Source organism: Rattus norvegicus, chromosome 20 (assembly GCF_021556685.1).
Source record: "Rattus norvegicus strain SHRSP/BbbUtx chromosome 20, alternate assembly SHRSP_T2T, whole genome shotgun sequence".
NCBI lineage: Eukaryota > Metazoa > Chordata > Mammalia > Rodentia > Muridae > Rattus > Rattus norvegicus.
This window is the reverse complement of record NC_141553.1, coordinates 21452838-21478165: the sequence shown is the minus strand read 5'-3', so window position 1 is coordinate 21478165 and position 25328 is coordinate 21452838. Positions and strand designations below refer to the sequence as shown.

At 46.9% G+C, this 25328-nt stretch overlaps 1 protein-coding gene across 1 annotated transcript; it reads right to left on the bottom strand.

Annotated features, from left to right (window-relative positions):
• Positions 1-441: 441 nt before the first annotated feature.
• Zfp365 (zinc finger protein 365) lies at positions 442-23929 on the bottom strand. Its single transcript, NM_001025145.1, has 5 exons — positions 23722-23929; positions 20541-21299; positions 8796-8976; positions 2890-2927; positions 442-2058 (listed from the first exon to the last, which is right to left on the bottom strand). Exons 2-5 carry the CDS (start codon positions 21284-21286, stop codon positions 1797-1799), a joined length of 1227 nt encoding a protein of 408 aa, NP_001020316.1. The 5' UTR covers positions 21287-21299; positions 23722-23929; the 3' UTR covers positions 442-1796.
• Between the last annotated feature and the right edge of the window lie 1399 nt (positions 23930-25328).

The window sequence follows — 25328 nt, the reverse complement described above, 5'->3', positions numbered from 1 at the left end:
TCCTACACAAGGACAGGTGCAACGTGTCTGAAAACGATGAGTTCTCTTTTTCAATTTATTGTCATCCCAAGGAACTGCTTAATTATCTATTTTTAATGTAATATGCTAATCAGATGCTTGTTGCAATAACAATAATTCTACTGGTGTTAGGTTACAGTCTTAACTTATAAAGGAATTCGATGTACAGAAACAAAGCTATAAAGTTTTAAAGCTGCCCACCACAAACACTTTCTCCATGAGTATTTAAAAATAAACTATTTATATGCTTAACATATATATATATATATAGTATGTGTAATATATATGTATATACTCATAAACAATATTATTCCTGTTTTGGGAAGGATGTCAGCACAAATAAACTCTAGAGACCTGATGGTGTTGCTCAATTTAAGGAAAAATATAAAAATTCCTTCTGAAAGAAAAATTTAAACCAAGAGATTCTTGAAAGCTTTTTTTTTTTAATGGGAACAATGCCATTTGGGGAGGATAATGTCACGGGTCATATCCCACATGCATTCTTTTTCATCTGAAATTACAGCAGAATGCACCGCACAATGAACACCCCCAGGTGTGTGGCTGAGAGGGAGGAAAGTGTACACCAGCCATAGAAGCAGCAGGAGGCAAAGTGAGCTTCCGGGTGGAAACGGAAGTTAGCAAAGAGCATGCTCACAGGTAACCGGTAGCAAGCCGGTGGAACTTCCAGAGACGCAGGCGGTGGTAGTACGTCGGGCGTCCCCACCGCATGGCCCGGATGGCCATGGGACACTGAATGTGCCCTCTAGCACATCAAGCACTTGGGCACCACATCAGTGCTGCTACTGACCGCAAGGGTTTTAGCAGCTATCTCTAGAGAGGCTGGTAGACAGACAGCTCTTGAGGGTGCAGCGTGCTTAGCCGAAGAAGGCAGGAGGGGTGCACCCAGTCCTGGATAAATATGCTCTGATAGACCCAGATGTGAATCAACTCCGAAAGCCACCTGGCAAAGTGAGAACCGAGGTCTAACTGAACGTACTCTGTAACCCACCCGGAGACTGAAGTCTTGATTAACCAGAATACTCAAGGGTAACAGACGAACCTTTACCATAGAGACTTTCAAATGTATTAAAGGAGATCTACACAGAAGCAAACGACAAAAGCCTTTGATTTCACTGCTCTCAACAAGAACTTTACACTCCTAGCTGGGTGCGGTGGTGCACACCTGTACTCCCAGAGCTCAGGAGGCAGAGGCAGGAGGATTGCTGCAAGTTCAAAGCTAGCCTGGTATATATATATATCAAGCTCCAAGCCAGCCAGGGCTACATAGCATAGCACGGCCCTGTCAGAAGACCAAAAGTAGTATTTTTCTTTAAAGCAGAAGAACTTCACAGTCACATTCCTTGCCTCATAATTCAGAGAGCGGTAGACACCGGAGTCTGGCATCTTGTGCAGCCCACGTACTAATGGGCACCGGGTAGAGGAACCCCTGGAGCCAGGTCTGTGGAAGACTGGGCCAATTATTTAAGAAATTGCACATTCGTGTTTACCAGAACTATAGGATTCGAGTGCTTCAAGTTTTACTTCGTTATTTAATTTTTATAATTTCCCTTGCTCGCACCTAAAGGAGGCCAAAATAAAGTCTTGGCTTACTGAGACCCGCTGTGTTAAATTCTGGTTAATCTGAGTGACCCTGTATGCTGTGTTCCCTGCGTTTCCTTTATGCCTTCCTTCCGCCACAGATCCAAAAGGACAACACCGTTGGCCCCTGGAACACCATTCGGTAAGCCCCGTGGTGATGCTTCTGAGCCACCCAAGCTCTAGATGATATTCACGATCGCCGTAGGCTTCTTTTTAGCCATTTTGGGCCTGAAGTTGCCCTTCCGGCTCAGGCCCAGGTGCTCCCCTTTCTTGGCTGGTCTGAAGAATTCTCTCGGAGACTCAGCCTGTTCGTGAATGGCCTTGGCGGGCTGCATGCCGGCTCGCTCATCCTTGGCTTTCTTCAGGTAGCTTCTCCCCTTCAAATGGAAGTGTGCCTTCAGCTCAGGATGGTTGCAAACAGAATGCTGGTGCCCTCGGCTTCTATGGGGGTGGGGTGGGGTAGTGTCAGGGAGAGGAAAAGAGGAGAAGAGAGGGGGAGGGGGAGGGGGATGGAGACGGGGGGGGGGGGGGGTGGAGAGAGAGGCTTGTTAAAAGAAAAACAACTAACTAATCCTGTCTACCATGCTCCCTCAGAGATAAGTCGCAGATACTAGAATTTCACAATTCCTGTGACCGTTTAATGCTAAATCTAAGAGAAAGATTCCTAGTGCTACTACCAGTGTGAAACAGAACAGAAAGAAAAAAAAAATCAATGCTACCAGGATGACGTGCACAGATGCAGGATGAACACAGCTCTTAACTCTTCAGGTGACCACCAGGAGACTCAGCAAAAGACATTGTGTATATAGTTTAAAGTACGTGATATACAAATATAAAAATAGTGCGTATAGAGCATAACAATACTATAATATATATCATGTGTATAATATATGTGTAATATATAAATATATACTATGTCATATATGTGTGTGATATAAACATATATATACATATATAAACACACATCTACACACACACACATATATATATATGTGTATATATATATATATATGTTTAAAAAGTTACAGGAGATAATATGCGAGAACCATCACCCCAGCATTGCTATGGTAACTCTCACGGATCAGCTGCTATTTAAAAGAGACACCGGCATGCAGATAAATGTTCACAGACACCTTTGCAAGTCCAGGCATTGATATCTTATCAAACGCAATAGGCTTAGAAACCCACTTATAGATATCTCATCAAGTGCAACAAGAAGACGCACAACGTAAGCATTATCCGATGGCTCGTGTGTAAGAAAGGCATACGTACAGGCATCGGGACTTCCTGCTCGATGAGATGTCTGTGAGCTGGTGGGAAATAAACAAGAGAGAGCATCAGTTTACCAGAGCTAGGCTAGAGGTGACGCGTGTGTGCCGTATGTGTGGGTGTGAATGGATTCTGTATTCAGCGTGGGGGTGCACTTACCCTCCCAAGCACACGAAGCAGCTAGAGAAAGACACTGGGAATATTCCTCCATTAATCTCAAGCTATTGTCTCAAGACAGAGCCTCTCACTGAACATGGAGCTGTTAGGCTAGTGGCCGTAGGTCCCAGGGATCATCTGCCTGTCTTCTGCACTGCCACCCCTGTGGTGCTGGCGGGAAGAGGTGCACGCAACCTTTTTATGTGGGTCCTGAGGATCTGAACTCAGGTCCTCAAGTTTGCACGGCGGCAAGCACTTTACCCACTGATTGATCTCTCCGGCTCCTGGACCGGGTTTTAAAACTCGATCTTGTTTAAAGACACTCCATTCTCATTAAGGAGGTCTGTAAGTAGTCAGCAGCATTACCTAGGGAGCCATCCACTGCGACAGAGAACAAGTATGTCCCAGATTGGCTTGCTTGGTGAGCATCTCTGGACACCTGCTCTTAGTTTTCCAAGAAGCATGTATCGGAATATCTCAACATTTAAAAAAAATCAAATCAAAAGCTTCCCAGTAAGTCGGGTTTGGGGGAAAAACATGTTTTAAAAGCCTGACACAATGGGCCCTTATTTCTCAGGATCTGGCTGTGTTACAGTTGATTTAGTACAGCTGTAGCTAGTCACAGAGTACCAACCAAGAGGAAATGAGCATCAAATGTTATTTCCTAAATATATCATTTCTAAAATGAGACCATATGAAGACCAAGCCCACAAGCATCCCCAAGGCCATCGACCATCGAGATGATGTCTGTTCCAAGTACCATGCCATAAAATATCTGCCAGTGCTTTGTGGCGGGGCTTAGAGTGCCTTCATTGGGAACGTAAATCGATGATTATCATATTGCTAGCCAGATGTCACCATTCCACTTACAGGGGAAGCCCAGCCCAAGGTTCCCACCCTTCCTCGAGATGCTCTCAGTAGGATGACATCATGTCACGTCTTTAAGCAGAATCAGGGAATGAACAGTGAAGAAAATGTCAGGAATGGCCTCCTTGGAATTTAGACCAGAGGGATCTTGACATGCTTAATATCAGTGGAGGATTAGGTCCCTCGTCGCCTCAGGACACCAAGAGCCATGAATACACACGTTTTAAGTTCCTTAAATGCGGTGCTGTAATATTCGAGCATCCCCTGCACATCCTCTCCCCACTCCCATATACCTACAAGGTGCATCAAACCTTTGACACTGTCACGTGACGCTGTCATCTGCAAAGTTCACACTAGCAGACTCAAGATATACAAATCACCCACACACAAAACCCTCAAACATTTTAATCAGTTTGTAATTTACAGAGATACTCAGCTAGAGTCTGGCCATGGGCTGGCATACCTGGAAGTCTAAATCACCATTAAACTGCTTATACTACCTATTAAGGTGTAAAGGATGCATAAGCAGCTGTTATAACCTCATTAAAAAATAATGGAGCTGGCTGGGCGGTGGTGGGACTCGCCTTAATCCTAGCACTCAGGAGGCAGAGACAGGCAGATCTCTGTGAGTTTGAGGTCAGTATGGTCTATAGAGTTCCAGAACAGTCAGAGCTACACCAAGAAACACTGTCTCAAAACAATAACAACAACAACAACAACAACAACAACAACAACAACAATAATAATAATAATAATAATAATAATAATAATAATAGTGGGGCCAGAAAGAAGAGACTCCTGGGATCATTACAGAAGAAGGGTAGAAAGATTGTAAGAGCCCAAGGAAAAGGGAGTTGGTTGTGAGACTGTGTCTCTTAGAAATGTCAGAGAAGTTATACCCATGAAGTCTCAATGCTCTGCCTGACCTGAACCACTATGACACAGATATACTAACACAGAAGGGGGAAAAAATCACAGAACCTCAATCTTAGACAAAGAACGATGGGCAACTGGATAATGCTGAGAGAAGGAAGAACATGTCACTTGGCTTCTGCCTTAGAGTTTTACTCCTGTGAACACATACCATGACCAAAGCAACTCTTATAAGGACTGGAGCTGGCTTATAGGTTCAAAGGATCAGTCCATTATCTTTAAGGCGGGAGCATGGCAGCATCCAGGCAGGCATAGTGCTGAGAGTTCTGCATCTTCATCTGAAGGCTGCTAGTGGAAGACTGGCTTCCAGGCAGCTAGGATAAGGATCTTAAAGTCCACACCCACAGTGACACACCTACTCCAACAAGCCACACCAACTCCACTCTTTCTTTCTCTTTTTCTTCTTTCTCTTCCTCCTCTTCCTTCTCCTCCTCCTCCTCTTCCTCCTCCTCCTCCTCATCTTTTTGGCAGATGGAATATTAGGTCACTTTGTGTTTAATTTGACAGCATTTTTCAGAGCACAAAGATAAAATATCTGAGTAAGCATACTATATTTTTAGAAGTCAGCCAGGTGGAGAAAAGAAAGACCATAAATGCTCCAGGGGATTGAGGGAAAGATGTAGAATGTCAAGCCTTGTTTCAGAAAAGGCACAAAAGGTGAAGGGAGGCGAGGCATTCCCAGAAGGACGCAATGCTGACAGTCACCTTCTGGAGGAGGCAGCCCACGTAGCGATGGGAGGACTGCCCTCCCCTCTGGTGTGCCCTGTCTAGGGGAAAGGGAAGGGGAGTGGGTGGGGAGAGAGATCAGGGATCATCAGTGTGAAGCCTCCAAGGAGAGGTGAGCGCAGGACTGGAGGGTGAGAGAGGCTGAGTGATTTTCCTGATCAATCTGGGAGGGGGACACGGAGGTGCTGGCAGGAAGAGACAGATGCAGGAGAGCCCAGGCAGGATGTCTGCTTGTCTTGTTGGCAGTAGGTAACTATTCTGGGTGAGTGCAGAAGTCCGGGGGAAAATGGGAGCTCTGTAACACACTATGCTGGACCAAAGAGCTGACTCAAAGTTCTTCTTGCTAAAAACAGCCAAGCTATTCTGTCTCCGTACTGGCTGAGGGTGTGAGAGAGCGGATGTAGCTCTCTGATTATATGGAAGGCATGGCCTTTTATTTTATAGATAAGTGCATATGACCACAATGAGAGTGAGGGGGAGGGAAGAAGAGAGGGGGGGGGAGGGAGCACTCATGCTCCCATTGTAAAGTTTGCAGACTGCCCAACTTGACCCAAGGAAGAGTTGGGGAAGATAAACTACCAATACATGTGCCTAATCCCTTTTGAAATCACTCCATCCTCTGGGTCTGTTTAAGGCCAGAGCTCCAATCTACATTAATTAGGGCTGGTCCTCTCATTACTGCCCAATCACGCCAGTCGCACAGCTCTTCTATCTAAATTGCTCACTGCAATCTCAACGGCACCAAGCATCGCTTGGATTAGCCAGGGCTTCCTTCCGTTGAGCCAGCTGGCTGAAGGCTGGTCATGTGACTGAACCAGAAACGAGGCAAACATAAATATTTAATTTCCTACCATGGGTGAAGGAATTTGTTTGTGTACCTAGTACACAAACACAGATATATTATATACATATACATATGTATGTATATATATATACTGTGCAGTATATATGTGTGTATCCTGTGAATGCACATGTTTACATGTGCATATATGTATATATACATGTGTGTGTGCATGTCTGTGTGTGTGTAAGAATACATACATTGATATGTTTTGTAGAACTCACTATGATGTGGTAGGAGGGGGTACCTTAGCAGGCCCATGCTGAGGCATACCTCCCTGAGGTACCAGCCATATGACAGACATAGTATAAAATAAAGTTTATTTGGGAGGAATGAGAAAGGGGGTTGAGAAGGGACTAGAGGCAGAGAAAGATAGAGAGACAAAGGCAGAGACACAGAGAGAGAGACAGAGAGAAGAAGAGAAGAGGGGAGGAGAGGAGAGGAGGGGGAGGGGAGGAGAGGAGAGGAGAGGAGAGGAGTGAAGAGAAAGAAGAGGTTAACCAAGAACATGTAGAGAGATAGAGTGGGAGAGGGGGAGAGGACAGAGAGACAGAAAGAGGCTAGAGAGGAGAGGAGGGAGAGGAGAGGAGAGGAGATGAGAGGAGAGGAGAAGAGAGGAGAGGGAGAGGGAAAGGGAGAGGGAGAGAAGAGGGGAGAGGGAGAGGAAAAGGGAGAGAGAGAGGGAGGGAGGGAGAGACAGAGACAGAGACAGAGACAGAGAGACAGAGAGAGACTGTTCTCACTTAAACAGTCCTTTTATAGCAAGCCAGGCTTGTTCCTGACTGTTGCTAGGTAACTGTTGGGCGGAGCCAAGAAGAATCGCTAACAGGCATTCCATGTGCACACATCATTCCACATATGTATATCTGACCAGGAGAGGTGGGATGCTTTTCAGCGTTTGATTACAAGATTAAATACAGGTGAGACAGTTATTGCTACGACTCTTCAAAGATCAACATTCAAGCTGGGGGGGAAATGCTAAGCCAAAGACATGAGCCCAGAAATATAAAAAAGAGGGAACACTTCTGGCTTCCTGCTTCCTCCCTGCCGTCTACTGTTTTCTATTCTAGGACCCCGTAGGCAGAGCGCAGGGGTGACGGTGACTTGTCCACCTACACACCGAAAAGGTTAATACTGCCTTGCAGCCTCAGGACTCTGAGACCCCAGTCACAGGTGAGCTGACAACTCAGGAAGCTAAAGGCACTTGGAGAGCACTGGGCGCATTCACTTCACGTCCTGGAAGAGTAGCAGATCCAGAAAGGCTCGGCTCTGCAAGAAGCAAGTTAAGAGGGTTCTAGAGCCAAGCCTTTTCACCTCACATGGGTGCTCTGTGACCTCAGGCCAGAGAGGGCTCAGAGCATCATCCCTCCAGCCAATGCTAGCCAAGAGAGGATGTTCCAGAACTAGCTAAGAACTGCTAGACAAGACAGGACGCTCTTCCAAGAAGGAAGCAGAGGAGTCAGCTTGGGGGTGATGGTCCTGCCTCAGGACGATTACACAGAGCACACAGGCACCTGCCTGGAAAAGAGGAGGTACCAGCAGGTCTGGAGGGTGGCGCTGAAACTTCATGCACTGATTCCTCTCCTTACTTAACCTACAGTCGGCCTGGAGAGCGGAGGTGAAATCTGGCTTCATTTATGTTGTCTTATTTAGTATTCGTCTCTCCATTCCTCTAAGGTCGAACTTAGAGCAGACAGATCTGACCATCCACTCGCCCTGCCTGAAGACCGATTAGACACCCTATTACCCTTCAGAAGCCAGGGAGTCTTGATCAAGGAGGCCACTTAACAAGACCCTAGAGCAGGAAACACAGCCAGGGGCTGGTGGCAACCTTTAGCCCCGGGAGCTTCTGTGTGAAACAGTACACCGAAACCAATCACCTGCCACGGGTTCTCTTTGAATATCCACTCAAAGAACGTTTCTCAGCGAGCGCCACTGAAGAGGGTTTCCCTCCACTGTAAGGAAGGCTGAGTGTGTATGGACATGGTTGAGTGTTGCTTTCTTGAAATGATGATCCTTAGAAGAGAATATCACCTTGAAGACCTTCAACCCTGCATACTTTCTGGTCTATGCGAAAACTAAGGCCAGAACTCAGATATTTCCGACTTCGTTATTTTACAAGTATAAAAAAATTATGTCTACCAATTCAGCTTGGAATGGAGGTCGAAAGTGAGCAGGTAAGTGTTGCCTCAGACTCAGCGACCTCCCTGCCACCCTGTTAACCATGATCAGAGGCAGGCATGGTCTAGCTAGGGCTTCAAATGACACCCAGGAAGGCCCTGTGAGTCACGCAGCTCTATTGTTCTCCGTCCTAGCTCAGTCTTGGTCCATTCTGACTACCATATTCAGGGGGCCTTGGGGCTGGCACGGCCGGCTGGGGACTCACCATGTGCTCGCTAGTGTCATGGCTGAAACCGGAGGCCTGCTGGCTTTGATAGTACTCCAACTGCTTCTCCGCCAGCTCTACCCTTTGCAGCAGGTTCTCAATAAAGTCCTGGAGCCTTGCTTTTCCTTGAACCTCCTTCTCGGCCGCCGCTTCCAGGAAATGGTTGAATGTGACAACTTCTCTGCAAGGACAAGACACAGGGTGACACAGGGAGTCATTCACTGCACACATGTCAAGTCCCCAGCCAGCCAGCCAGCCAGCCAGCCACCCAGCATCCCGACAGCCATGACCATAACGAGAGGGATGAGGCTGCATGTTGACTGAGGGAGACAGTCACGGTAGGATGTAAAAATAAATGCATTCTGTCAGGAGTTAAGGACATTGAAACTAGGTACAAGGTGACAAAGTGACGGCCAGCGGTGGGGTGGCGAGATTTCAGAAAGCAAAATCAAGAGCAACCTTTTAGATGGAGACACCGGGAGGAGGTCCGGAGGAAGAAGCCTCGGAGACACCTGGGAACTATAAACGAGGTACGCCAGAGAGACATGTAGATGGATCTGAGCCGCTGTGAGGATGTGTGCATAGACGAAGAGCTGAGAGACTTCTAGGTCACCATGACGATCCAAGACATATGGAAAATAACATGAGAGACCCCCGAGAACCACCGAGAGCCACATCTTTATCTCCCTGAGGAATGGTTTCTGAGTAGGGAGGTCTGAAGGTTAGAGCTGAGGCTCAGCTAGGTTGATAGATTGTTCTCCTAGCATGTGAGGAGCCTTGGGTTTGATCCCCAGATCCATATAAAATTGAACGTGGTGGTGCCATGGTTAAGCTCAGCACTTGGGAGGTGGAGGATTTGGAATTCCGGGCCATCCTCAGCTGCCTAGTGAGTTCAGGGCCAGCCTGGGCTACCTGAGACTCTGCCTCAAAACTGAAACAACAAAATGCAGGACGCTAACCACATTGTATTTATAGCTTCTCTACTAATTATACTGTAAGCCATAAAACACTTGCTCAAGGTACCCGACAGAACAGCGGAGCTCCACAGGAGAGAACAAACTGTTCACGGTCTGGCTTCGGATCCCACACACACACTCTTTTAGAAACCACCAGTTGTTAATGTTTGGCCTGGTATCACCCACTGTTGTCTGCGAAAGAGATTCAAACACCCCTTAGCTGTCTTACCGGGTCTCTATGTGAGACTCCTTATTTCTTTCATCTAATTTTCCCCGAAACAATAAATTTGTACCACCCTGAATGTAGAACTACTAAAGCTCAGCTGGGCTCTGTGAGGCTGGCACTGAAGTATTTCTAGGGTGGGAGAGAAGGCTCCGTCGATAAGAGAGCTTGCAGCATGCACCTGCAACTTGAGCTTACTCTTCAGAAATAGGAGACCACCAGCTCCCAAAAGTTGTTCTTTGACTTCTACTCTGCCATCCATGCTCACCCATACAGGCAACAACAACAAATAAAAAATTTACAAGTAAACCGTATGTGTGAAACTTCTCAAAACAATGTCCTTCTCACTGAATTATTTTGAGGAAGATAGTTTTCATTAAAGTCTGTGGTTTGTGCTAACAGAGCGTTTTGTGTGGTGGCTAAGGCAGACATTCTAGGGGGTAGATCCTGAAATATCCAACGTCAAGGCTTATGACGAGGAAGGGGAAGAACATGACGCAGTCTCACAGGACAGTAAAACTCGTTCGTGGCTATAATATAGGTTCCTGTCCTGCTGAATCAGAACATCGAGTGACGCTCTCAAAGGCCAGAGGCAAAGATGAGGGCCAATCTTAGTGAGATTCAGTCAGGGCGTGGGAGGAATAAATCTCTTTAACTGCTCCTATGTCACTTCCTGCCCCCATCTTTATCGCTTTTTAAAGAGAAGAATAAAATACTATTGAATCCAAGATTCTATGGGAAATACACCTATTAAAAGTAACATTTGACTCTAAAAGGGGGAAATGCCAGCTACAGTGTAAGAAATTGACGTTGAGGCTTCATCATCTGCAGCTCTGAGACACTGATTCATCCCCAGGACTCAAAGGCATTTTTAAATCAACACAGCCAAAGGAGGCACCAAGGGGAAAGCCATTTCTGTGCAGCCGAAACTTTAGTGAGAAAAAAATATTTGCTTTCTCATTCCTTTACTCATTTACAGGATGGCCAGAAACTTTGCAAGCTGAGTACCGTTGCTTTTCTGTATTATAACGTGTATTTATTTATTACATACGTGTATGCATGTGTGTACGTGTGCGTTCTCACCAACATGCATGTACACGCTCACTGCACCTGTGGAGGTAGGAGGTCACTCACAGGACTGAGTTCTATCTTCCTACTCAGGGGTTCAAACTCAGGTCCTCAGGCTTGATAACAAATACCTCTAACTTGCTGAGCCCTCTCGACAACCCCTGGACCACCTCTTCCGAGATGAGCTAAAGGTAGCCAGCCTTGGAGAAAACCAAAATGCAATCACTGTCCACAAGATCAGTACACCTAGATGAAAATTTAGACAGTGATGGTGCAGGAAGGAGATGGCTCAGGGTTATAAAAACATCTTGATGTGGTGGCTCCGGGTTATTATCCCAGCACTGAGGAGTCTGAGACAGACAGACAAATGGATTCCTAGGGACCATTGGCATGCCATCCTAGACTATTTGTGAACCCAAGACCAGTGAATCTCCAAAAAACAAGGTGGATGGCACCTGCGGAACTGCATCCAAGGCTGACTTCTGGATTTCAGACACACACACACACACACACACACACACACACACACACACACACAGCCTGGGTGAACAAACTGACAGAAGTGATCATTAATATGTCATGTGTGATATTCATAATTTGCATGCATCCATTGAAGTTTATTAAGGAGAAACAACGTATGGCCCCGGTCATCTATTCCAGTCTGCTATCAAGGACCGTCTAGTCTTTCTGACTTCCTGCATTCCAGCACCCAGCCAGATTCATACCTGGGACATGCTGTTCCCCCAGCCAGAACCTCTCCCTAGCTCCCTGTCTTAATGCTATCTGTAACCTCAGGGTCTCCCTGCAGAAACCATTCCCAAACCCCCAACTGTAGTGACACAGGGTTGTGCACTCCCACAGAACCCTTTAAAACCCTGTCAGGTAACACACACCACAGGAGACCACCCATTTTGTCATAAAATCATCGAGTCTGAGGAGCATATTAGTTACTGGCCTTGCTGTGCCAAAAGCATCTTTAACAAAGGAAACGTTTATTTTGACTCAGAGGGTGGCCTCCCTCAAGAGGGAACTCAGTGAGTCAGGAGCTTGAAGCAGCTGGCCCATGGCATCCACGGTTTTGGAAGCAGAGAAGGATGCAGGCTGGTACCCACCCAGGTCAGAGGGATGCAGGCTGGTACCCACCCAGTTCAGAGGGATGCAGGCTGGTACCCACCCAGTTCAGAGGGATGCAGGCTGGTACCCACCCAGTTCAGAGGGATGCAGGCTGGTACCCAGTTCAGAGGGATGCAGGCTGGTACCCAGTTCAGAGGGATGCAGGCTGGTACCCAGTTCAGTGTTTCCTTTTGATTTAGCCCAGGACCCCACGCCTTGGACGGCTGCTGCCCACAATGCAGATGGATCTTTCCACTCAACTACCCTAATGGAGATAATCCCTCACAGATGTGCTGGGAGATTTGTTTCCATGGTGATGCTAAATCCCATCGAGTTGACCATCAGGATTAACCGCCAGGGGCACACTGTGTCATCCACAGGAGTCCAGCAGATAATGGGGACCTAACACAGTCTTAATGAAGGACAAATGTACAACCAGAGCTCGAGCCAAGTGTCCCAAGCAACAGAAAAACCCCTTTGCTCCTTTCCAGGTCAGTCTCGGGGCAAAAGCCAAAGAATAAACCACAGATACCTCCTCTGGGAGGAGGGTGGGGTGTAAAATGGACTCCTGTATTCAACTCTTAAAAAAAAAATCAGGCCGGCTTTCCTTCCCAAGGGGAGGCTTAATCGAGTTATTTAAAGTTCATTTTACATGACTGATTTATGAACCTATTCAGGGGTATATGAAATGATAAAAATACCTCCAGCTAAAAATAGTCCTAAGTGTTGATCACACAGCACCTCAGACGCTCTATAATGTTGGCCATGAGGCAAACCAAAGAGCAAGAATCACTCCGGGCACCAGGAGCCTAGGGGCAAGCATGAGGTCAGAGCATGGTCCCCCTCCTCCCCAGGGAGCCACCCAAAACTCTGGCTTCTCTCTGTTTTTGTGGCCCCTTGCCTCTCCGTTTTCTTTTGGCTTTTCGGATATACAAGTATTAAGAGGGGTTTTTTTGGGGGGTGGCAAATTTGGGGAGATATCTCGGTGGATAAAGTGCTACAAGCATAAAGAACTGTACTCAGATCCCCTAAACCCACATAAAAGCTACCACCCCGATGTTGGGGTGGGGAGCAGAGACAGATGAATCCTTCGAGCTCATTGGCCACCTAGCCTAGCTGAATTGGTGAGCCCCGCCCCCCCCACACACACACAATTGTACACACCCACTGAAGTGGGTATACATCACAGACACAAAGATTTTTTTTTTAATTTTTTTCCTGGTCATAAAATCAAATTAATTTGTTGATTCTAAGTAGATTAATACTACACTCTAAATTACTCAGGTAGCATGAGAAAAGAGAAGACGGGACAGAAAAGAATTCCTGGGATTTCAAAGTTTTCCCACGCTACCCCTAAGAACACATGTTCCCTCTCCTGTTGATTTTGTATTGGTCTGTATGTCCGATCACAACAGAGATCATTTATAGAAATAAACTGAGGGTGGAGAGATGGCTCAGGCAGAGCACTGGTTGGTCCTGCAGGGGACCTGGGCTCAGTTCCCAATACCTATATAGTGGCTCACAGCCATCTGTAACCCCAGTTCAAGGGGTGGCGGTGGCTCTCCCTCTTCTGGCCTCCACAGGCACTGTGCCCACACGGTGCAGAGACACACATACACACAAACACCCACGCACATAAATTAGAAGCAAACGAATCCTGGAGATGAGCTGAGAGTGTGGAACCCACTGATGCCTCTCTGCCCCCACAATCTCTGCTTCTCACGGGATATCTTTTGGCCATCTTCCTAGGTGAGGATGGGCAGAGACGTGTGTGTGTGTGTGTGTGTGTGTGTGTGTGTGTGTTATATGAACACGACTGTGTGTGCGTGGGGCTCAAGGCCGATGTTGAGTGTCGTACTCTGTTACCCTCCACCTTATTCCCAACAGGGTCTCTCACTGACTCAATCTGCAGCCAGGCTGGTGACCAGCAAGTCACAACAGCACTGAGGACACAGGCCTATATAGGGACACACTCAGCTTTTCATGTGGGCTTCTGAGGATCTGAATGCTATCCTCAGGCTTGTACCACAAATGCTCTGACCTTGAGCAGTCTTTCCAGCCCCAAGCTTGCCAATTCACATCCCACAGCTCAATGGATGTTGCTGGCCTTCCTAGAGCCTTTTGTCACACCATAGAAATCTGTTTCCTGTCGTTTATTTTCTGGTTGGTAGGTTTTCCCCAAAAGCAGAAAAATTCACCTTGCTCACCACTGTAGGACCAGACCTGACACTCATTAGGTTCTCTAGAAGAATCCATCTCCTGCAGGGGCTGGGGACACAGAAAATGACCAAGAGAAGAGGGAGAGAGCATCCACCTACTTAAGCTTACAAACCACAAACTAAGAATCATAGACGGAATCAGAGGCCCCTCACCTCTATCCAAGGCTGCGAGTGGCACGTGCCCCCTTCTGATGGGGTGAGGACATCTGGAGAGCTAAGTCGAAAGTTCCAAGGGACATATTTTAGAGGCTTAGCGTCACAACCCTGCAATGATGCTACCAGGTTCCTGTTTCCAACACCTCCAGTGCCAGCTGACATTCTCTTTAATCACATCAGAAAAATAAATGATGTCACCATAGCAGCAGTCTCAAAATAGCTGGGAAGCAAACTATTCCAAAATGGGCCATGCTTGGGATTATGTAAGTCCCGGTGCTTTGGTAAATCTTACATCATCAGAAGTCTAGCAAGGACACAGTGAACCGCGGCAAGGAAACTACACAGCTTTCTTACAGGATCTGTTTCTAGGCAAGGCAGTCCCTGACTCTCAGACTTTTTTTTTTTAGCTGAAAAAAAAAAAAACTGTGTCCCCCTGAAGGAGGCATAGGGCACCTTCCAGTTCCCAAATCACCAACCGCAGGGAGCACTTAAGGCCTCTCTGGCTTTCAGTGAATCTGCCTGCTGCTTACTAGAGCAAAACACCCTGCCTCTCCCTCTTCTTATGACCTCTCTAGGTAGAAAGGTCTAATCTTTAATGTCTTATTAACTTGAAATTGTGGCCTCCACTCAGGCCCTTGCTAAAGCCACCAATTAGCCAAACATGGTGGTGTACACCTGAAATCTCAGCAGGAATCTACCCAATAAAGCCCTGAATAAAAATTATACCAGGTGTGTGGGGGGTAGGGGGGAGACGCCTCACTACAGTGCTTGCCTTGCAAACATAAGAACTTGAATTTGATCCCCAAACTCATTTTTTACAAAAGGTGGGTTCAGTGGTGCTAGCTTGTAATTAGTGGGGAGAAAGAAGAATCCTTGAGGCTCACTGGCCGGTTGGCCTAGCCTATTCGGCAAGTTCCAAACCAGTAGGGGATATCTTAAAAACAGTGCCCAAAGAACAAGAGTACTATTTCACACACACAAACACACACACACACACACACACACACACACACACACACAAAATTACAGATACTACAGATACACATCACACACATACCATACACCACACACACATAACACACACCACACACACACACACCACAGCACATATACCACACACCACACACACAACAACACACACACCACAAATACATATTACAGACATAACACACACACAGCACCCATACCACACCACACACACGAGACACACACACCACAGACACACACATACATTATACACGCACACATCACACACCATACACATAACGCATCACATACACATAACACACACACACACCACATATACCACACATACACATATCACATGCCACACACACATACACACATCACACACCACACACACACACATACACATAACACACACACATACACATCACACACACAAACACACACACACACACACACGCACAAGCACATACACACACCCCACAGTATATGTAACGAATCCCTGATCCTGTGTTTGCCCAGAACATGCTTACAGATACATCTTATGCTTTCTGCATGTACACCTTGGAGGGAAAATAAGGACTTTATGCTCTCCAGACATGCCTACCCCTACACTGGGTACATGAAGGATAGCCCAGTAGTATTCTCCACTCTTATTGTCTGAAAGTGTGTAAGAACCGTAGTGTTACTATCTTACCCAGGAACTAACTGAGGGACCATCTAACACCATCGTTCTGGTTAGGGATTCGTTACTGCAAGGCGGCCTGGGTTGATTTACCAGATTAGAGACAGTGCTACCCCGCAGCCCTCACTGCTTGTCAATAAGTAATGGCATCTGTCGTTAGAGCTTTTAAAGTCACACTGACTTTGTGAGGATGATGAGCAAATTCTTCTTTCAGACTACACAGCAGGGTTTATAGATCACCTTCCAAGGGGACCCAAGACAACATCACAAATGATACCCAACTCAGATCACCTTCTGTGCTGAGGACACTGTAACTGCTGTAAACAGAGTTAATGCAGCCGGGAGATGAATCAAGGGCTTTGTTTGGTCAGTTTAGTTTTGAGTTTGCTGTGCTATTGAGACCAGGTCTCGTTCAGGAAACCAGGCTGGCCTGGAACTCAATTTGAAGCTCAATATTCTAGCTTCCTTTCTGTTGCTCTGATAAAATACTCTGATCAGAAGCAACGCAGGGAAGGAACAGGTTTATTCCATTTACAATTCTAGGTCAAAGTCTATCACTGAGGGAAATCAAGACAGAGCTTGAGAAAGAATTTTGAAGACAGGCCTATCGATTACTATTTCACAGTGTTACCTCTAAACATGGACCTCAATTTATTGCCAAAGAAGTATGGTGCCAGGAACCATGGAGAAGGATGCTGCATGGCAGGCAGGTTTATGCTCTGCTATCTTTATATAGTTCTGGTCCACCTGCCTAAGGAATGGTGCCACCCACAGTGGACTAGGCCTTCATGCATTAATCAACAATCAAGACATGCCCACGGCAATCACTCATGTGAGACTCCCTTCCCAGATGATCCTAGGCTGTGTCAAGTTGACAGTTAAAGCTAACAAGGGCACCCAGATTGGTCTTTTTAGACTTTTCAGAGGCAATCCCTGGCCTTTGCCATTCAAGTATCACCATGTCCAACTGTCCCTAGAGCCATTAATTTCAGTTTCAATGAAAGGCACTTTCCCTTTTGCATTTGTTTTGTTTGTGTGTTTATTTGTTATGATCAAATCTCTCTATATTTTAAAGTTTACCCAGATTTAAATGAATCTCAAGTGGGACAGCAACAATCTATATGCTCAGAAATGGACTTTTAACCTCAACCCTAGAGCTTGGAGATTCCCATAATGAGATATGTATTAGGAATGATCTGGAAGATTCTTTGGCTAAGAGGGAGCTTTCCTATTAGAAATGCCACATCTCATCTCCGGGAGGTGGAGTCCTCTGAGGAAACAGTGACATGGTAAGGAACCCAGCCAGGCAAACTCAATCAAACCAACTCAGTTGGGATACACAGATGTGGCTGATGGACAGCTGTCTCTGTTCCCAGGCAGATGGCAGAGTGGGGAGCAGGATAGGGGACAGGCTCTGCAGATACTGAGACAGAGGGTACTGTCTTTGTCGTTGTCTTTGTTACACTCAGACCAAGAGACCCAGTGTCCTTCCTGGGAACAAGACCCTTTCAATTCCAACCCATGCACAGAGAATGTGTTTATTTAAGGCTTGAACACAGACATGGCCAGGACAGCCTGAGAAGAAAATGATGTCTTTATATTTGGAAATTTAAGGCAAAGCCTCTATATTTTCATTCCAAGTGGGGTTTTGTTTTAAACTTTAAACTAAATGCTCCTTTTAGCCCTGTCGTCCTCAACATGATATATTCAAAACACCAACAAAAGCAAGGCTACAGCTTAGCCGTCATGTGCATGCTTAGCAAACATGAGTCTCCGACAGAAATTCCACACAACGAATACAGAAATGCCAGATTACAGCCCACACAAATGTGGACAACGATGCAATAAGACGTTAGCTGGAGCTGGTACAGGATATTTAATTCTAGGAACATAGTACATTCAATGGTTCATTGGTTAAAACAGCCACAATATAGCCATACCAGGGAATACAGAAATAGCACTGTACAGAAGACACTGGAGAGTCATGGCACTGTGAGCACATGAACAGCTGTAAGGTCAGAGGGCATGGCAGGATGTATCAGGATTCCGTCAGAGGAACATTAAGAGTTCCTCTTACAATGGTTGTGTGAACACAAGCTAGGCTTGGAAGGAGGTTTATAAAACTCCACAGTGCTTTCTCCTGAGGGTGACGTGGGATAAGCTTGGAAAGGAGAGAGAACACACATCCCTTTATGTGGTGGAATGTTTTGTTCCACAAGCCTCTGTTTAGGTGGCAACTCCGGATGAACAAAAACCATCATTATCAATCCACAGATGATACATTTACTTATTAATTAACGTTGAGAAAGGATCTCATGACACCTGGGCTGGCCTTCAGTGCCCAATGGAGTGAGGATGATTATGAATTCCTGATCTTTCTGCTTTCCCTTCAATACCACTGGATTCTAGGCCTATGACTGTGCACCATAATGGAGTTGTATGGGAGCTTTTTTTTTTTTTTGAATTTAAGGTTTTGTGTATGCTAGGCAAGCACTCTACCAAATGAGTATGATCCCAGCCATGAATCCACTCTTTCAAACAATAAATCACTGCTTGAGTGCACCATGTTGAATCCTTGACGATAGCAGCCATCTGACCACGTGAACTCCTTTCTACCAGTCACCATTCCACATTCTATGCAGCCACTACCCCTAAACCCACATCGATTATTATTTATCCGATGAGCAAATTGTGGAATATAAAAAAAGAAATAAATGCATGAATTCCTATCCCATTTAATTTACTGCTACTAAATCAAACAAAAACAAGTTAGTCTAGGCTTTTCTCTGGTCTCAGGATATCCCCATCAATCATCTCACAGTATTGCAGGGTAGGTCATCTGGGTCTCCACTGTGGCTCCTATCAGAGAGCACCAGAGAACAAAGCACCGAAACAAAAATGATATATTCATTAGGGAACACTTTCTTAAGAACAAAGAAAAGTCAGTAGCGTTGACGCTTCATCTCCATTGTCAACTAGATGGGACTTAGAATCACCATGAAACACACACACTCCAGGCTGTACCTATGAGGCTATTTCCAGAAAGTTTTAACTGAGCTGCCGTCCTGGTTTCATTCCTTCTGCTGTGATTTTTCAAAAGCAGTTCAAGGGAGAGAGGATTTACTTAGACCACAATTCTAGTTCACAATCCATCATACCAAGAAAGTCACAGCGGTAGGAACTTGAAGCAGCCAGTCATGCCGATAGTCAAGAGCAGAGAGAAAATGGATACATGCATATGTAGCTTACTCATGTTCAGCACACATATATAAGCACCCCCCCCAACATACACACACAGTACAGTATCTGATGCCCTGCCTAGGGAATAGAGCCACCCACGGTGGGCTAGGTTCTCCCACATCAATTAATGCATTAAGAAAATCCCCCACAGACATGCCCACCAGCCAACCTCATTGAGACTCTTTTTCCAGATGATTTTAAATTGTAGCCAGTTGTCAATTAAAATTAATCAGTCAGTAAAACAAGTTAACTGTGAGCGACACAATCTCATAGACTGGGGTCCAAGACTGAATAAAAAGGAGAAAACAAACTGAGCATCAGCATTTATTGTCTCTGCTTCCTGATTATAGATACAATGTAACCAACTACCTCACAGTCTTGACACCATGACTTTCCTCCCATGATGAACTACGCCCTCTAACTGTGAGTCAAAATAAACCCTTCCTTCCTGAAATTGCTTTCATGGGGAATTTTGTCACAGTAGTATACAAAGTAACTAATACAATAGCAGATTCGAAGTCACCCAACTACATTAAAAAAAATGTCTAGTGTGACTAAAAAGTATCTCTTTAATGGGAACATAAATATTTAGCGATAGCAAATGAACCTCTCTTTAGTATGCAGTTTTTCTGGGTGTTTTTGTTACTGTAATTTTAGAAAGGAAAGCATCAAAAGCAAGGGAAAAGCATATTCTTGAAGCATATTCTACACGAGAATGGGTCATCATCTCCTGCCCTTGACTAAATAATCCACACGCACTGGTGGAATGGTTCTCCCAGCATATCAATTCTGGCTTCCCACTCACATACATTTACACACCGCGCACAGGCTTATGAACAGGCTGGGTTGTGCTCTCCAACACCACCCATGGAACAGTTTCCAAGGGAACCGGGAGTTAGATATTAATTAGATTAATGCTGCCACTTTGGTCACCCTATCCAAAGAAGATGAATAATACCAAAGCTTCCGGCCTCCTGGTACTAGTGAACCAATGAGGCAGGCAGCCAAGACATGTGCCGGGGATGCCCAGCAAACTTCGCTGAACATCTGCCTGTATCTTGGGGAGGGGAGGGGTCGCCCAAGGGACGGGGGTTAGCATCCAGTTTCAACAGCACTTACTCCTCTTTCCTCAGGAGCTCCTCCTCGGACTCCGTCAAGCGCTGCTTCAGCACGGCGATCATTTCCACAGCCACGTCGACCTGTTTGTGCAGGGCGCGTTCTCGCCTCTGGACTTCCTGCTTCTTCTGAGTCAGCTGCACAAAGGCTGCCCGGACTTCCAACAGTTCGGCGGTTTTCTGGGCCAACTCTTTGGTGAGTTTGTCGATTCTCTTCTCGATGGTCCTGTCCACGGCCTCTACCATGCGATTGAACTTTTCTCGGACGTGAGCCTCGAAAGCAGCTTTGGTGTCTTGGGTGGGGAGTCCAGAGCTGGACCGGGGAGCATCCAGAGAGTCAGCCCGGATGTCCACGGCTGTGTAGGTCTGCACGTAGGACACGGGCCTCTCTGCCACCATCTCAAAGGGTTTCGGGTCCTTGGAGTGCCCATGGGAGATGCTATACAAGTTAACATAGCTAGGCTTCTGCTTGGTCACCTTTGCGTGGCCCCGGAGCAGTTTTCCCTGCTTGGGGAGCTCCGAGGACCTGAGTAGGTCTGTGTCCTTGAGAGAGGGCAGGAGGCTGCATTTTGTCAGGAGGGTTCGTTCCTCGTAGCTGTGACTGAACTCTAGATGAGCCCTCAAGGACGACAAGCTTCTAAATCTCGTATGGTCTCCACATCTCGGGCAGCGGAAGGGCAGGCACACAGCGACATTCTCCAGGGAGTCCTGCCAACGGTACCGGCTTTCCTCAAAAGTCGTCTGTTGCATCACTCTGAACGTCCTGGGAGGGGAAGAAGACCCCAGTTTACATGTCGGTCAGAAGCTCTTGAACTGACACTGGCCGACACTGAAGGCTGCCGTTGGGTGACAATCAGCAAAGTAACGGGTTTCACCGAGGCATTTAACAAATTTACTTGGTTCTACTGGTTCTCTTCCCCATCTCTCTGCCTACCCTTTCTTTCCAGCTGGTCCCTTTCCTCCCACCCCAATATCCACTACCACTTTCAAGTCCCACGAATTCTATTACCCTCCCCTTTCTATCCTTAAGAGACCCGTTTATCCTGCTTTCTTCTTTCAGGCCCTACATCACCAAACGAATGTGCACGTGCGTACACACACCAATACAGAAGTTAAATTCTACGATCATTCTTTGAGAGGACACACAAAACTTGTCTTCTGAGTCTTGCTCATTTCATTTAACGCAGTGCCCAGTTCCATTCATTTCCCTGCAAATACCACACTTTCATTTTTCCTAACCGCTGAATAGAATTCCACTCTATATTTGCGCCATATTTTCTTTATCCTTGCTACTGTTGGTGGGCACCTAGGCTGGCTCGAATGCTTAACTCGGGTGAACAGTGCAACAATAAATATGGAGGAGAAAGTATCTCTGTAGGAGAATACAGAGTCCTTTGGGGATAGGCCCAGGAATGGTATATTCCTGGATCACGTGATACTTCTATTTTTCAGTCTCCTGAAAAAAATCTCCGGGCTAATTTCCATAGTGACTGCATCAGCTCCGTCTTCTTGGTTTGAAGCAACTATCGCATATGATATTTAATGCTGACTTTTATGTTGAAATGAAAACCCAAATCCCTTTGCTGAATGCAACTGCATCTACTCTCTTCTGTATCCTCTGACGCTTCTGCCGAGAGTCGGATACAGATGCCAAGGCCTGCACTTCTAATCCAGCTCCAGGCTGCCTGAGCAAAGGTGCCTTACCCAGGTGAAAAGCTAGAGCAAGGAGGGGAAATACTAAAGCCCACGGAGGAAGGAGAGTGGTCCAGAGACGGAACTCAAGTTTCTTGCCCTCCTGAATTTGCCTTGCTACATGGACATGGGTCGCGCATGAATGTAAAACGCTGCAAGACTCACAGGAATTGTGAGTCACCTGGCAATCTCTTCTAAAGTCTGGGAAAGATGGACCAAACTAAGCACAGTGGCTTTAAACACATCACAAGCTGAAACAATTTTAACCAAACATTTTTTCTTAGTATTTTTAATTTTTTTTTAATAAATAAGATTCCTTATTTACTCTGTGACACTGTGTGTGTGGGGGGGTGTGCGCGCGCGCGCCATAACACAAGTTATTACTTGTGTGAATGGGTTCTCTCCTTCCATCGTGTGTGTGTCCTGGGGATTGAATTCGGGTCATCAGGCTTGGGGACACAGGTCTGCTTATGTCATCGTGGTCTGTTCGTGACGTTAATATTTTTAGTTACTGGTATGATGGCATAAATCAAAGTGTTAGCCTAACAATAATGCTCTTTTGACATTTGGGAACCCACGGTGTCAGATATCATTTGATATAAATGGCCACAGCCCAGATCCCTCGCTAATAGAATGTTCTGGATGGATCTGCCTTGCCTCTGATGCTGTTTTTAGTGTGACAACTTCTAGAGTGTTGGAACCAGACAGATGTCAGCCTAACTCCTCCAAAAAGAGGAAGTTCTTGTTGCCTCGGCATCTTTATCCCCTTTGCCCTAGCAACAGATGACTCGTACAGCCCAATTTTGCAAGGGTCCTGGTACTTATTTCCTCCAAGAATGTTAACGAGGAGCACTGGGTCCCACAGGGAAGGAGCTTGGATCTTAGGGTGCATCTTAGGGTGAGGTGTCTATGTTATACCCTTATCTGTCTCCAGAAGCTGAGATAGAAATGGTGCCTGAGCTGCCAAGCAGGCACATTTTCCAGGTTACTAAATAAAGTCTCTGTACCCCAGCAAAGGGAAACCCTCCTGTGCCGCGCGGGGTTGTTCAATAGGATGCAAACCCTGGCCCAGCCTAGGACTGAAGAAACTGGCAAGGGGGCGCAGAGATAGGAAGAGAGGATTCTAGAGCGGCAGTGGGAAGGAGGGGGTGATGTTTGGATGGGGGAGACAAGATATACCACCCTCCACCCCCAGCAAAAGGCTTCCACCCGCTCAGCGGAAACCTGGGGCACAGGTTAGCAAAAAAGGTTTCGATTTCCTGTGCAGAACTGGTCAGGCTGGGAAGCCTCTGCGTGGGGGTCCTCCTTTCCTAGCCCCCGCTCCCGCTGGTGACTGCGTGGATTCGTGCTCACGCGAGTTCGTGCGAGTGGCTGTGGGGAAGCCAGCGGTCCCGACTCCCCGTGACGCTGCGCAGCCGGGACCACCTCCCCGCGTGTCCATGGAGCGGGGGGGGGGGGGGCGCGGGCGCACAGCTCCAGCCGAGACCACTTACCCGACTTGTTGCTGCCGCTGCAGCCGCCGGTGCTGATGCTGCGGGAGCCGCGCGAGCGGTTTTCAGCAGAGCCGTAAATCAGGCTGAGCCAGGTCGGCTCCCACGCGGGACGAGCGGCGACCGGGGCGGAGCGTGGCGCGGGCGGGACACGGGGGCGGCGCCCGGGGACGCGAGGCTGGTGCTCCGGCCCCGGGCAGCCACCCCTGGGTCCACCCCATCTGGGCCCCTCTAGCGGGAGATCCTGGGCCTTTCCCTTCAATCCAGCTCAGGATTCCGCTGACATCACGGGGAGGGATGCAGGATGGTCTCTGGGGAGGGAGGCGGGGACACGTGCCAGCCTTGCCCAGCCTAGTCTCGCTACAGGCCTAGGCAAGCGCTCCCAGTTGCAGGGGCGGCGAAAGTGGGCGTGAAGATGGAGCCTAGCTGGCTAGACCCTGGAGAGAGCTGCCAGCAGGAAGGCCCTGGTATTTGTGTTAGAACTTCATCCAGGCAACCTGGCAAGGAGGAACCACAGGACTAGCATACTCGTGGAAGGGTGCGTCCTCCAGCTAAGTTAAACAGAACTAAGGCTGGTAAAAGTGTGGAAGTTAAGAAGTTAAGAGGCACATAAAAGCTGAGACCTCCTCACTGAGAAGATGCCCCGAACACGAGTCTCTCAGTGGAAGAAAGATTTAGCCTCCTGAGAAGTGTCATTCCCTAATAGAAGTTTCTGCTCCTGTGTGTGTGTGTGTGTGTGTGTGTGTGTGTGTGTGTGTGTGTGTGTGTGTGTGTGTGTGTGATTTTGTTAACCCTGCTTTTAAGGGGCTGGAGAGATGGTCGGCACTGCTAAAATACTAATAGTTTGATGAGAGGTGCACGCCCGTAAGGTTCAGGAAGTCAGAACCAGAGAGGTCGGAGTGTGCATGTACACAACCAAGAGTCAGGGTTCGCCGAGCAAGCAGGAAGCTCATGCATCCCGGCTACCTTTGGGGCAGGATGCAAAGTGTGATCTGGGGGTGTCAGGGGGACCAAGGTCTAGAGCTCAGCCCTCTCCCAACATTGAGGCAACTTATTTGTCTTTCTTGGTCCTGAAGTGTCGCCACTTCAGGCGAAAGCCTGGAGACTTCCTAGGGCCTTTTTTCTTTTTTTCTTTCTTTTTTTTTTTTTTCCGGAGCTGGGGATCGAACCCAGGGCCTTGCGCTTGCTAGGCAAGTGCTCTACCGCTGAGCCAAATCCCCAACCCCAGGGCCTTTTCTCTAACAGTGGCATAATATTCTTCAATCATATGTTGTGTTTATCAATACAATTTCAATATTAAATCACAGAGTCATGATAAAATGATTTGATATAGTTTTTCTTAGGATGTATTTCTTTTATTTATATAAGAACACTGTAGCTGTCTTCAGACACACCAGAAGAGGGCGTCAGATTCCATTACAGACGGTTGTGAGCCACCATGTGGGTGCTGGGAATTGAACTCAGGACCTCTGGAAGAGCAGTCAGTGCTCTTAACCGCCGAGCCATCTGTCCAGCCCTTGATAAAGTTTTAAATGAGAGTAAAGAAGGGAAATCTTTTCAGGTGAAAAAGAAAAAACTACACTCTTCCTTAAGAATAACTTTAAAAATCA